General features: G+C 39.8%; 1 protein-coding gene across 3 annotated transcripts in view; it reads right to left on the reverse strand.

The window, feature by feature from the left end:
- Positions 1-242: 242 nt before the first annotated feature.
- Positions 243-14,433, reverse strand: part of ccnjl (cyclin J-like) — an 80,378-nt gene continuing 66,187 nt past the window's right edge. For 2 of the 3 annotated variants that reach the window (XM_055642950.1, XM_055642951.1), the window contains exon 5: positions 243-4,301. In XM_055642950.1, coding sequence (XP_055498925.1) covers positions 3,842-4,301 — 460 coding nt within the window. In that variant the 3' untranslated portion in view covers positions 243-3,841. The remainder of the gene's footprint in view (positions 4,302-14,433) is intronic. The other variant, XM_055642952.1, reaches the window with a different exon arrangement.

The raw sequence follows: 14,433 nt of genomic DNA on the forward strand, positions 1-14,433 counted from the left end.
CATGGATAGAACGATTAAACTAAAAGTGTCAACAATATCCTCTTATTTATTATACCGACATATTCTTCCACCTCTCCCTTCCAACAAAGCCTAGATTAGTTCACACTAGATTTAAACTTATTTCGACTTTAGAGATAAAAGGAATATAATAATGATGTCACCAAAATGCAATCTGGGAAATTATTTATTCAGTAATGTGTCTGCGGAGACATGTATTTGAGTTTAAAGAAGGAGAACATTAATAATTAGACTGGCATTTATTTCTTTTAAAGTACACAGGATTTCACATCAGTCATGTGTTTAAACTTCAATTAACCAGATCTAAAATGTATTGAAATACTAGCAAATATTAGTGTATCACTTAGCAGGTAACTCACTCTGGCATTACTGTTCTTGAAAATACATGGATATCTGTCAAGCTTCACCAAATTAAAGAAATCCCTTTAAAACAGTCATGAATAAAACAAGCTTTGTATAGCAGAATGGAACAACAACAACATTTTTGGTCACTGGTTATTTCACTTGGTTTCTCATAGTTTAATAGCATTGTAGCAAAATCAAAGCTTCACAATTCCTTCATGAATTCAACTAGAATGCATTTTACATTATATCGTCCTGTCTAATACAATGTGTATTACCCTACTTCTATTCAGCAAACAATTTACTGGTTGTAGTGTCTATTGAATAGGATGCGTGTATAACACCACATACATAACACATCCTCATCCAAGTGCCTGGTCGGCTCAATGTCTCAAACAAAGTTTGCATTTCAAAGAAGACAGTATCACATTAAGTCAACCAATCAAGTAAATTTAACGTGGGAGACTCCCAACCTCCTAATTGGCAAGCCACGCAATGTAGCTTTTCACACTCCCCATCACACAACATTTAATACAGTTAAATTGATTCTTGTCTAATGCTAATTCGCAAGAGGTTTTAAGCCTAAAATAGGCATCCATTATACCTTTGATGGAATGTTGCACAACAATTTATATTTATGAAGTGTTAAAAAATGTCAATACTTAAATGCAGAAGGCACTTTAAACACCATTGTATGTGAAACCTGTATATGGTATTCATCCCTCAAAGTACATGTTTTGTAATGAGGTTGTTTAGTTTTGTTTAAAAATATTTTAGGGAAAAAAACACCATGTGAACCAAGAACTTGGGCAGATTGAGGTCAGAAATTGATCAGAGGTTTAAAAAAGTTCTGCATGGGAATTCATCCTGGTGTTATATTTAACAAGCTCATTAAAAAAATAAATAATTTATCAAAAGTTGAATTTCTGGATACGTTGAAACTTTCGCTATACTAAAAAAGTACAAGCTGCTTACACGGCACACAATGATGGCAAGTGCAGTGACGCCATAATAGCACACAAAATGAATTCCAGCTGTCTTTAATTGTACTGTCAGGTAAGGAATGAAACAGTAATCATAGCTTCCCCTCTGGCTGCTCCAGATCCATATGTAACAAATCCAGGCTGACAGCAAATCAATCAACAGCTATTCACTTTTGATGACTAATCCAATGTAATTTTGTCTGATAACGTGACATGAGCAAATGCAAAGTTTCATCATTTGCAACAGCAGCGTTCGTATTCCATGCTGGAGTGACTTTCCAGGAGCGGGACTTACTGGCATTGAAGCATTCCCGATAACTACTGTGGTTCTAAACTAAACTTCAAGTCATTATTTGGTAAGTGTTTGCCTGTATTCACATCCATGCAATCACCAGCAAAGCACACATGTAGTGACCAGTTCTTTGGAACAGGCCATGTTACACAAAAGAAATAAATGGACTTGGATATATTTAACTAAAGCTAGAAGATCATTGCACTATTCACTCATTGAACGAACCTAAAATGTTTTATTGTCTTAAAAAACAAATGGTTAGTATTTTAAACAAGACCCTTTTTTTTTGCAGTAACGAAGCAAACAATGGATATTCAGCTACACGTTTGGAATCATGTCTAGGACTCCCATCAAACAAATTAGGAAAAGATTGTTTCAAAATTCATTCCCCAATCTTTCTGGGAAATGTAAACCTTCCAGTATTTGGGTCACTTTTTATATGTGAATGTAGACTGCTGGTGAGAAATTCAGTCATGATGATCACCGTACCAAGCCTCATTATGCCCATATACACAAAATCCTACAAAGAACTTCAGGACAAGTAACTGGAATAGGAGTCTGGACTAGTTTTATTAACTTGGTCTCCTGAAGTATTTTTCAACACTAACCTCAACTATTGGAAGGACTGTGCAGGACAGAGCCAAGTAATAGCTTGCTTCTTTAATCAGATAGTAATACTGACCTATATAGTAGTACTTGAAAATTAAACCAACAATTCTACACTGCCGGACTTAAACATATACTAATGTTCTCAATACGAGAATTAAGAAATAGAGCACTGAAAATTAAAATAGCTGCATTGTTACTAAAACAAATGTTTATGAAGGTAATGACTAGTTGTTAGATCTGATAGCTCCAATTTACATAAAATTAATGCAAGATTTTAAACTTTACTGCTTAAATGAATTTCATTTGTTAGTTTACAATAAAGTCTGTTTAAGACAATCAAGCAAAGTTCTCAAAATAGGCATTTTAAAAATAGCAGTTAAAGTCACTGGATTATTTTACATCAACATAAAAAATACCCAAATGTAAATTGTGACGGTATGCTACACTCTACATCTACAGCAATGTCACTGTCACCTTCAGCTGTATGGAATCGAAATGCAAGCCAGATACAAGCTACTCTGAGGTAAATGTCATGTATTTATGCTGGTCAACAAGACTGCCTGAGGTATTAAATATTTTTCCCTTCTGTAGAACCTTGAGACCTGAATAAATGTAATTATTGAGGAGTTCACACTTACATTTGTACATGCAACTCTTTCCTAGTTTGGTCATGTCAGCTCCTTCGATGCACCTTCAACAAATCAGATCTCTTGATTCCTTTACCAAGCAGGCAGACGCATTGCAATTTTTAAAATATGTTACTAATTAATCCCCTAAATCGCTCTTCTTTTAAAATTCCAATTTTCAGTAGGCCAACCTTGCTGAAGAACAAAATATCCCAGTGAAAGCAGCTCTCAGATCATTCACATCCACCCACATTTCCCTGCAACTGGTTAAAAATTCACAAGTGTTAGAGAAATCATCGTCTGGTAAGGTTATAATTGTTACTGATTAGTAGTAATCTTAATATAAGAGCTGGATATCTACGACACTGCTTTGCCTGCAATTGAAACAAGTAACAGTGCAGTAAACAGTATAAAGTGAAGGTACAGCTAAGATACAAACCATATTGCACTTAGTAATGTCTCAAAACTCCCTGGGTTATACACCAAAACATCGCAGGCAGCCAGTGATAAATTAAAACAAATGAGGGCAACAGCATTGTCTTCAAGTATAAAAGTGTGCCCCTCAAAGCTTTCATGTAAACAATATAAAAATGTCACAGTAATAACAGCCCTTATGCAAGTTAAGGCAGCAGCTTAAAAATGCTCTTCACAAACAAAGGATCTCTTCAAATCTATCAAAATATTTCATATGGCTTTCCGACATCCCATTGGACTACTTTGTCTCAAAAATGTTCGTTTAGAATACCAAATTGAGGGCATTCTCAAAGTCTAAAATAATTATCATACTTCCATCACAGAAAATTTAACAAGAAAAGCTACATTGTTAATGCATTTTTTTGCATATCCTAAATAAAAAGTTCAATCCATGTAACAAATTACATCTCTTCTGAGAGACAGCTTCTAAGGCCAAGTAGAAGATCGTATTTAACAGTTTGGAAGAATGTTGAAAAATAACATGTTTGTAATTACTGTCATCGGTCAAAGCAGCCAGTTGTGTACGTGTGATGTCCACTTAAAAAATTACTACCATAAGCCACAGTGATGCAGTGTCTGGGTTCTGTGGTTATGGCAACCTGCATAGCAATGGGTCCCTGAACAGGCAGTGCCCTTACCGTGGGCTGCAAACTGGCCTGCAAACTTGGGTATGACTGTAGAGTATAGTTGCTGCCAGCACTTCCTGAGACAATGGTAGCCCGGCGGCCCTGCACATGGCTCCTATGGGCCTGTATTGAAGCCTGAGGTTGCAAAGGTGAATGAAACTGTACCAGTTGGGATGAGGAGTTCTGGGTGAGATGTTGGTACGGAGTCTGCTGGAACAGGAGCTGCGGTGAAGATTGGTGTTGATGCTGCTGTTGCACTGTTGTCTGTTGTTGTAGAACTGACTGTTGTCCTTTGGTTTTGTTGGCTTCTTTGACATCATTGTCATGGGCACTAAACAATAAAAAAAACTTCAAATCAGATAATCTCCAATAAAGAATATAGAACATAGTCAGTACAGGAACAGGCCCTTCAGATGATGCCTAATTGAATTGATCTCATCTGCCTGCATGTGATTCACATCCTTCCATTCCCTGCAAATCTATGTGCCCATCTAAAAGCTTCTTAAACGTCACTATCGTATCTGCCTCCATCACCACTTCGGCAATGTGTTCCAGGCCCCCACCACCCTGTGTAAAAAAACCTTGCCTTGCACATCTCCATTATATTTTCCTCCTCTCACCTTAGAGCGAAGCCCTCCGGTGTAGGATATTTCCATCCTAGAAAAATGGTTTGGAATGCCAACCCTTAACTTTGCCTCTCATCATTTTATATGCAGTGCTTTCCATAATGCTTGGGACAAAGACCCATCATTTATTTACTTGCCGCTGTACTCCACAATTTGAGATTTGTATTAGAAAAAAATCACATGTGGTTAAAGTGCACATTAACAGATTTTAATAAAGGCCATTTTTATACATTTTGGTTTCACCATGTAGAAATTACAGCAGTGTTTATACATACTCACACCCCCACCCCCCCGTTTCAGGGCACCGTAATGTTTGGGACACAGCAATGTAATGTAAATGAAATTAGTCATGTTCAGTATTTTGTTGCATATCCTTTGCATGCAATGACTGCTTGAAGTCTGCGATTCATGGACATCAACAGTTGTTCTCTGGTGATGCTATGCCAGGCCTGTATTGCTACCATCTTTAGCTTAAGCTTGTTTTGGGGGCTAGTCCCCTTCAGTTTTCTCTTCAGCATATAAAAGGCATGGGTTCAGATTGGGTGATTGACTTGGTCATTGAAGAATCGACCATTTTTTAGCTTTGAAAAACTCCATTGTTGCTTTAGCAGTATGTTTGGGATCATTGTCTTGCTGTAGAATGAACTGCCGGCCAATGAGTTTTGAGGCATTTGTTTGAACTTGAGCAGCTAGGATGTGTCTATGCACTTCAGAATTCATTATGCTAGTACCATCAGCAGTTGTATCATCAATGAAGATAAGTGAGCCAGTACCTTCAGCAACCATACGTGGCCAGGTCATAACACCCCCACCACCGCGTTTCACAAATGAGGTGGTTGTAGTAGCCATTTAGCTTAACTCAGTATGTTTTAACTATAACCAGTTACCTTTACATTTTTAGCTGCCTGTAATTATGTGGGTGGAATTTATACGTAGTCTGGGGTGTGGTTTGCGGTTAGGTTTCTGGCGCAGACTCCCTAAGAGCTAGTTTAGTTTGAAGAAGAATGGGGGAGAGGTCATAGCTTTCGACCACGCACGAGCATGACCACGAGTATCATTGAAATGTACTTATACAAGAAGTTTGGATGAATGTCTTGTTCAAGAAGGAACTGCAGATGCTGGAAGATCGAAGGTACACAAAATTGCTGGAGAAACTCAGCGGATGCAGCAGCATCTATGGAGCGAAGAAAATAGGCGACGTTTCGGGCCGAAACCCTTCTTCAGACTGATGGGGGGTGGGAGGGGAGAAGGAAGGAAAAAGGGGAGGAGGAGGAGCCCGAGGGTGGGGGTATGGGAGGAGACAGCTCGAGGGTTGAGGAAGGGGAGGAGACAGCAAGGGCTAGCAAAATTGGGAGAATTCAACATTCATGCCATCAGGATGCAAGCTGCCCAGGCGGAATATGAGGTGCTGTTCCTCCAATTTCCGGTGTTGCTCACTCTGGCAATGGAGGAGACCCAGGACAGAGAGGTCGGATTGGGAATGGGAGGGGGAGTTGAAGTGCTGAGCCACTGGGTGTTCAAGTAGGTTATTGCGGACTGAGCGGAGGTGTTCGGCGAAACGATCGCCCAACCGTCGCTTAGTCTCCCCGATGTAAATCAGCTGACATCTAGAGCAGCGGATGCAATAGATGAGGTTGGAGGAGATACAGGTGAACCTTTGTCGCACCTGGAACGACTGCTTGGGACCTTGAATGGAGTCGAGGGGGGAGGTGAAGGAACAGGTGTTGCATTTCTTGCGGTCTGATTTACATCAGGGAGACCAAGCGGCAGTTGGGCGATCGTTTCGCCGAACACCTCCGCTCAGTCCGCAATAACCTACCTGAATTCCCAGTGGCTCAGCACTTCAACTCCCCCTCCCATTCCCAATCCGACCTCTCTGTCCTGGGTCTCCTCCATTGCCAGAGTGAGCAACACCGGAAATTGGAGGAACAGCACCCCATATTCCGCCTGGGCAGCTTGCATCCTGATGGCATGAATGTTGAATTCTCCCAATTTTGCTAGCCCTTGCTGTCTCCTCCCCTTCCTCAACCCTCGAGCTGTCTCCTCCCATCCCCTGCCCTCGGGCTCCTCCTCCTCCTCCCCTTTTTCCTTCCTTCTCCCCTCCCACCCCCCATCAGTCTGAAGAAGGGATTCGGCCCGAAACGTCGCCTATTTTCTTCGCTCCATGGATGCTGCTGCACCCGCTGAGTTTCTCCTGCAATTTTGTGTACCTTGGATGAATATCTTACTGTTTTTACTACTACAATAAAGAAACTATTAATCAAGAGTGTTTGAAAGATTCATCTTTCAACGGCATTGAATGTCTCGTGGAGAGCTCGTGGGTGCGTATTGCTTATCTTCTGATCCTTCAATTAAAGTGATTAAAGGAATAAATCTGTGAAACAATATAAAAATCTGTCACTACATTAGAGTCGAAAGCTACCTTACTACTAGGAGGTAGAAGATTGGTCCCATAGAAGAGGGACAGAAGATGGGGCTGGATCTCCGAGAGATTACTGCCAGAAGAACTGGTTCTGTAGAAGTGGAACTGAAGATTGGTTCCGTAGAAGAGGAACTGAAGTTGCTAGATCTCGGCCAGAGATTACAGCTTGACCGGTTTAGAGCCTACCTGCTGGTAGGTTAATGGACACAGCCACATGACTTATCTGAAGATTGAAAACTTCACTGATCGAGAGCGTGAGTAATGAACAGCTATTGTATTATGCTGTAGATTTGAAAGCAGGAACGCTTTAATTTGAACAGCTTCTTAACGAGATGCTGTGAAAGGTTCGACTGATTTGTCGCATTTTAAAGTGATTAAAAAAGAGCAAACGTATGGTCTGAGAGATATAATAGAAGCCAGTTCTGCTAAAGTTTTGGAAAGCAGCCAAGAAGCTAGCCTGGATAAAGCTAGGTACGTGGCCTTCAAAATAATTGGATGTTTTCTGAAAGTCCAGTTTTGTTTTGGATTCTTTCGGGTGTTTATGGAACACTGCATCAGAATGAACGATTGTTATAGATTTATGCTCAACTATCGAATGTTTATCAGTAAAGACAGAAGCAGACTGAAGAAGTCCTGTTTATTTATTAGCAGATTTTGCAGTCTCCCAAGATCTGTTTAATTCATGGAGGAAGAAGAAATAAGCCATGCAAAGAAGCGGTACCAGAGGGAGTCATGGAATCTTCGACAGTTAAGCCAGGCGGTGGAGCAGTGGGTAGAAGATATGGGAGGAGAGAGACCAAGAGAACTGAGAAGGTGGAAGTAGCCTACCTGGAAAAAAACCTAGAAGGAGAGAAACAAGTTATGGAAGAAGATGGTACAGTTAATTGAATTCCAGAAGGAACTAATGGAATCAGATGAGAACGTGAAGACAGTGCAATCTAATCTGGACTGATTATTCAGCATTGGTCACGAGATTGGATATAAGCAAAACTCATTGATGAGTTCACAGCTGGCTCAGGAAGAACGTGAAAGACAAACTCAGTGGTTCAAAGAAAAGGTGGAGATATTTGATGATTTTATGGAAGATGCGAAGAGGGTTAGCTGACGTTGATCAAAGAACTGCGTGTGCTGCAGCAGTGGATGCTACGCCATAAGGTGTCGAAATCGAACATGAAGTAACACCACAAGATAGTATCTCAAACGTCTTTACATGAAGATCAAGACACATGTCTGGATATGAAGCCAGTTCAATTTCAAGAGTTTCTGTTCATATGGAAACTGAAGCAACTATGGCTGCTCTTTCGCTACAAACCTCCGCCTTGGCGAGAAAGCATGAGTTGAAGCACAGGAAGGACAGGCAAAGAGAGAGGTTGAGGAACAGGCAAAGAGAGAGGTTGAGGAACAAGGAAGGCAGTTAAAGAGAGAAGGAACAATTGGAACTGGATATGAAGTTGGAAGAAGCCAGGACGAAGATTGAGATACTGGAGGGTCAAGGTTCAAGATGTGGCGATAAAGTATCTGATGGGATAAGCTCTTATTTGAGAAAAGGAACTGTTCAAAGGGGAACAGCAGATGAATTAAATCTACAGCCACCAGAGGAAGATTGGTCTCGCCTGTTAAGCTAACACTGAGTAATTGGATGGTCGATAAAGCTCCATCTCAACCGCAGGTAGTTAAACCGAAGCAAATAAGAAAGACTGCCGATGATAATAAAGCTTACTTTCCAGGGGAAGTGGTAAACACTGTGAAGAACAATTTCTACGTGGATGATTGTTTAAAATCCATGTCTTCGGAAGGCGAAGTAGTTCAAATGGTAAAACATCTGACTTCTCTCTGCAATAAGGGAGAATTCATGCTATCCAAGTGGATCAGCAACAGCCGTGTTGATTTGGAGAGCATTTTACCAGATGGTATAGCTAAGGAGACCAGGGAGTTGGATTTGGACAAAGACAATCTGCCAATGGAAAGTGCATTGGGACTGCACTGGTGTGTTGAAACAGATGCGTTCAAGTTCAGATTCTCGATTCTGTCCACGACCCTTTGGGATTTCTTGCACCATTTACACTGTAGGCCAGGTTAATTTTGCAGGATCTCAGTAAGGAAATATTTGGATGGGATGAGAGTATAACGCAAACTTCTTCTCACCGATGGACAGAATGGTTAGCAAATCTCAAAAAGATCTCAGAATTCAAAGTGGACCGGTACATGAAACCTATAAACTTTGGTCGAATCAGATGTGCACAGCTGCATCACTTTTCAGACGCAAGTAAAAATGGCTACGGTACTGTTTTGTATCTAATACTGGAAAATGATAGCAATGAAGTACATGTTGCATTCTTAATGGGAAAAACCAGAAACCATTGAAGCAAATGATAATTCCCAAAATGGAACTTATTGCCGCAGTCTTAGCTGTTAAAGTTGACCTAATGCTGCAAAAAGAACTACAGCTTCAACTGGAAGAATCTATCTTTTGGACTGATAGTACTACGGAGCTTAAATAGTTTAATAATGAGAACAAACATTTCTTGATATTTGTAGTCAACAGAATCTCTTTCGTAAGAGGTGCTACTAATGTGTCACAGTGGAAATATGTTAACACAAAAGAAAATCCTGCGGATAAAGCTTCTAGAGGACTAACAGCAGATCGCTTCTTAAGCGATAAGAGATGGATCAATGAACCAGAGTTTCTCTGTAAGCCAGACAGAGAATGGCCAAAGCTTGAGCTGGGATTTGAAATCTCTGCTAATGATCTGGAAATTAAAAACATCACAGTGAACGTTATTGCTAAAGATTCATCAAACACAATAAATGATTTAATTATCCACTTTTCATCATGGAAGAAGATGGTGAATGTGATGGCTTGGTTTCTAAAAAGCAAAAGCAAGGTTATTGCTGTTTGCTCGGTTGAAAAGAAGATGAAAGTTTTTAAGGCATCGTACGACGTACAGGGTTTACATCTTGATGATCTCCTCAAAGTGGAAAACGTGGTTATTTCTTTCTGCCAAAGACAGAAAAACAAAGAGGAAAGCTGGATCCGGTATTGGAAGGACTTCGGAGAGTGGGTGGTCGTGTAAATGAACTGGTAATGCCTGAAGAGGCTAAACATCCTATTATTCTCTCGATGGACTTTCATATTTCAACATTATTGTTACGACATATCCATGAATTGATCGGATATGGAGGAAGAAGTTTCATGCTGTCAAAACTTTGGACTTTTGAGTTTTGGACTATATACTGGGTATCATGCCTGACGTTAAGGGTTTAGTGCGCACAGTGCGACTTCAGACTAAGAATAATGTTTTAATAAGACCAATAACCAAGTTATGCTTGCTTATAGAAGGCGAAGGTGAATATGGAAGAATCACTAAAGAAGTCTGAATGCTGATATATAATGCATGTTATTTTTTTTTTTTTTTAATATGTTAAGCTTTTATAGCTCCTTTTATAATGTATATTAGTAATTGTCTCGTTATATATTCAGAACAATTAGGGTAACAATCAGAACAAAATGGCTACTACATACTAGTATGTAGTAGCCATTTAGCTTAACTCAGTATGTTATAACTATAACAGTTACCTTTAAATTTTTATCTGCCTGTAATTATGTGGGTGGGATTTATACGTAGGCTGGGGTGTGGTTTGCGGCTAGGATTCTGGCGCAGACTCCCTAGGAGCTAGTTTAGTTTGAAGAAGAATGGGGAAGAGGTCATAGCTTTCGACCATGCATGAGCATGACCACAAGTATCATTGAAATATACTTATACAAGAAGAAGTTTGGGTGAATATCTTACTGTTTTTAGTACTACAATAAAGAAACTATTAATCAAGAGTGTGTTCGAAAGATTCATCTTTCAATAGCATTGAATGTCTCATGGAGAGCTCGTGGGTGCGTATCATCTTCTGATCCCGTCTTCAATTATAGTGACTAAAGAACTAAATCCTTGAAATTATATAAAAATCTGTCACAACATTAGAATGCTTTGGATCTTGGGCAGTTCCTTCTCTCCTCCATACTTTGTTCTTGCCGTCACCCTGCTATAAGTTAATCTTCGTCTCATCTGTTCACATGACCTTTTTCCACTACTATGGTTGCTCTTTTAAGTACTTCTTGGCAAACTGTAACCTGGCCATCCTATTTTTGTGGCTAACCAGTGGTTTGCATCTTGCAATGTAGCCTCTGTATTTCTGTTCATGAAGTCTTCTGCAGACAGCGGTCATTGACAAATCCACACTTGACTCCTGAAGAGTGTTTCTGCTCTGTCGGACAGGTGTTTGTTGTTTTTTTCTTTATTATAGAGAGAATTCTTCTGTCATCAGCTGTGGAGGTCTTCCTTGGCCAGCTAGTCCCTTTGCAATTAGTAAGTTCACCAGTGCTTTCTTTCTTCTTAAAGGGCTTTCTCACGGTGCGACCTGACGCAAGACTTAACAAGAGTTTAACATCGTGGGAACCTCCTGCGATAACAGTACGGCATTCGTGGACCACCGAGGACCTCCGTGGCACTAACGGCAGGTAGTCGTGTAACTTTGAAAGGTCGGGAGAAAATTCAAACATTTTTGAATTTCTCCAAGAGTGACTTGAGCACTTTTTGGTGAGCGTTGCAACATTGTATGAACGCAGATGCCAGTGCGATATCCGTAATGACTCTTGCGAGTACCGTGGGAACCCGGAAGCTTGACAGAGGGGACATAAGGTGAGTAAAAAAGGTGGTCTCAATATCGCCAATGGACCATGTGTCCATCGAGGACGTCCCACCTAATTGTCATTGTTTGAGAATCTTTTTCACAGTAAGACTTGCAGAGATGCCTCTCAGAAAAACGCAAAGAAAGGGGTCAAGGAAAGTCAGAAAGTTTTTAGCCATGCAGGTAAATGAGGAGGAGACTCAGCAAGAGAGACAGGTGGAGAGGCAAGAGGAGATGCCAGAGATACCACTGCCTGTGGGCTCCTTGGAGCAGGGAGAGGGTGATCAAGGTGGATTTGAGATTGCCTCCCCAGCAGCTGTTGCCTCCCCAATAGCCTCAGCAGACAATAACATAAAGGGAAGATGGCAGAAGGTAAGGCCATATAACTTCAACAGGGAACAAGAGGGGGAACTGGTAGAGTGGTACCAATGCAATGAGATTCTCTATGACAAATCCAGAGAGGATTATAGAAATAGGGAGAGAATGCGCAACCTGCTGGAGACGAAGGCTGCGCAGTATCCCAGGTGCTCATGTGAGTATCTATAACAATATATTAGTTTATGTACAGGAGAACAATTTAATGTTATCCATGATTTAAAAACATACAATGCTACAGATGTAAAAGTGCTGTTTTTGCAGTTACCTTTAATTTATCTTATAAGTCTGTCTGTTCCCTGCAGCTGCAATGTAAAAGTAGTGGCAGACAGCGCTAATGTTGCGCTAATGCATACAGAGCGTCAATGAAAATAATAACCAGCCTGTACCCGAACCAACTTTGTATAGGCATGTCTGCAAATGAGCCAATTCTACGAACGGAGGATATTTATATAGTGTGTGAAAAAAAGTGACATCATTTGTGCCACGTGATTAACTACACGACAGTCCACGATGTTCATTCACGATTAACGGGAAAGATCGGGAGACGGACAAGTCACTCGCACAAACGACAGAATTGTTATATCATGCGGAACTCGTGCTGGACCACGACCACTTCACTCTGGTGACATCTTGCGTCAGGTCGCACCGTGAGAACCGCCATTAATGTTCCAAAAGGTTGATTTCGGTAAGCCGAAGGTTTTGGTTGATGTCTCTAAGAGTTTTATTACTGTTTCTCAGTCTCATAATGGCTTAATTGACTTTCATTGGCACAACTTAGGTCCTCGTGTTGATAAACAGCAATAAAAGTTTCTAAAGGTGATGGAAAGACTGGAGGAAAGACTAGTGCTGAGAGCTCTCTTATACCTGCATTAAGGAGGCAATAAAACAGAGCTGAACAATTACAAATGCCTGTGAAGCCATGTGTTCCAAACATTATGGTGCCCTGAAATTGGGAGGGGGGGGGGGGGCGATGTATAATCTACATGGTAAAACCAAAATTTATAAAAATACCCTTTAATAAAATCTGACAATGTGCACTTTAACCACATGTGATTTTTTTCCTATTACATATCTCAAATTGTGAAGCACAGAGGCAAATAAATAAATGATAGGTCTTTGTCCCAAACATTATGGAGGGCGCTGTCCTTCTATCAAGTCTCCCCACAACCTCCAATGTAACTTACACTTTTCTACTATCTTCCAGCTAGATAAATACCTTGGTATCAAGTTTCATTTCATTTCATTTTTCTCTAATTAAAATGGTTTCTATTAATTGGATTTCTTTATGCTAATGAATTTATGAATTCAAGCAAAAGTGCTAGTTCGAAGAGACCTTGTAACAATCTGAAAATTAAAAGTCTTTAACACAGTATATCACATTATTTTTTTACTTGATGCAATTAATTGCTTTACTTTGGTGATTTATAATAATTAACCCTGTATAATCCAGCAAGGCACAAACCATTAATCTCAGGACTCTTCACATTGGTAATTCTGGGTTTAAGAAAAATGCTTGGTTATATAATCAAATGATTTCACCCAAAGATTGATGGATCTTTACAAAAATGATTAAAATCCAGAGGGGTAAAACTGTTGCTCAAACTTTCCATCGCAGACTAAATAAGTCCATTACTTTAACCACAAAAGATTCAAATGATTTTCCAGAACCGAGAATAATCCAATGCACAACAATTTTATTTACTGTTGTTACGTGTTTTAATGGCTAAGATTATTTCAGCTCATCTAAATAACTCCTGTTCACATAAGGAGAATGTACTTGCATGTCGACATTTAATTAAAACCAATTATCGTAAATTATCCCCCCCCCCCGCGAGTAAAATACCGACAATGACAAATTCCAAATATGCAATGACATTAAAAATATGAAAATAAGCTTCAGTATATTCGAGGAAAAGATTAATTCAGATAATGTTTTATTATTGAAATGTCTACCTGCAAGTACAGCCTCAGTGTGTGAAGCGGTATTTAGATTAAAATATTAGCCATTAAAAGAGAACAATAATGGAAAATAAAAATGCTGTGCATTGCATTATTCCTGGTTCTGGAAAATCTTATTTGAATCATGAGCAATACAAAACTTGAAATCATCAACAGCAACTCACTTAAATTAGTGCTGGCGGCAACAATGACCAATTTAATTAAAAATCTCTGTTCAGGTAGCTTCTCGCGATGAGAAGGCAATTGACTCTTAATAAAAACAACACCTGTCAAAATACTGGATTGGGGCAAGATTTATTAACAAGAAAATCCTAATATTCCTAAAAATGGAGCAACAGATGTAAGTGAAGTCCAAAATAAGACGATTCACAGATGCTCTGGTAAATATAGCATGATGG

The sequence above is a fragment of the Leucoraja erinacea genome, chromosome 11, assembly GCF_028641065.1.
Source record: "Leucoraja erinacea ecotype New England chromosome 11, Leri_hhj_1, whole genome shotgun sequence".
NCBI classification, from domain to species: Eukaryota; Metazoa; Chordata; class Chondrichthyes; order Rajiformes; family Rajidae; genus Leucoraja; species Leucoraja erinaceus.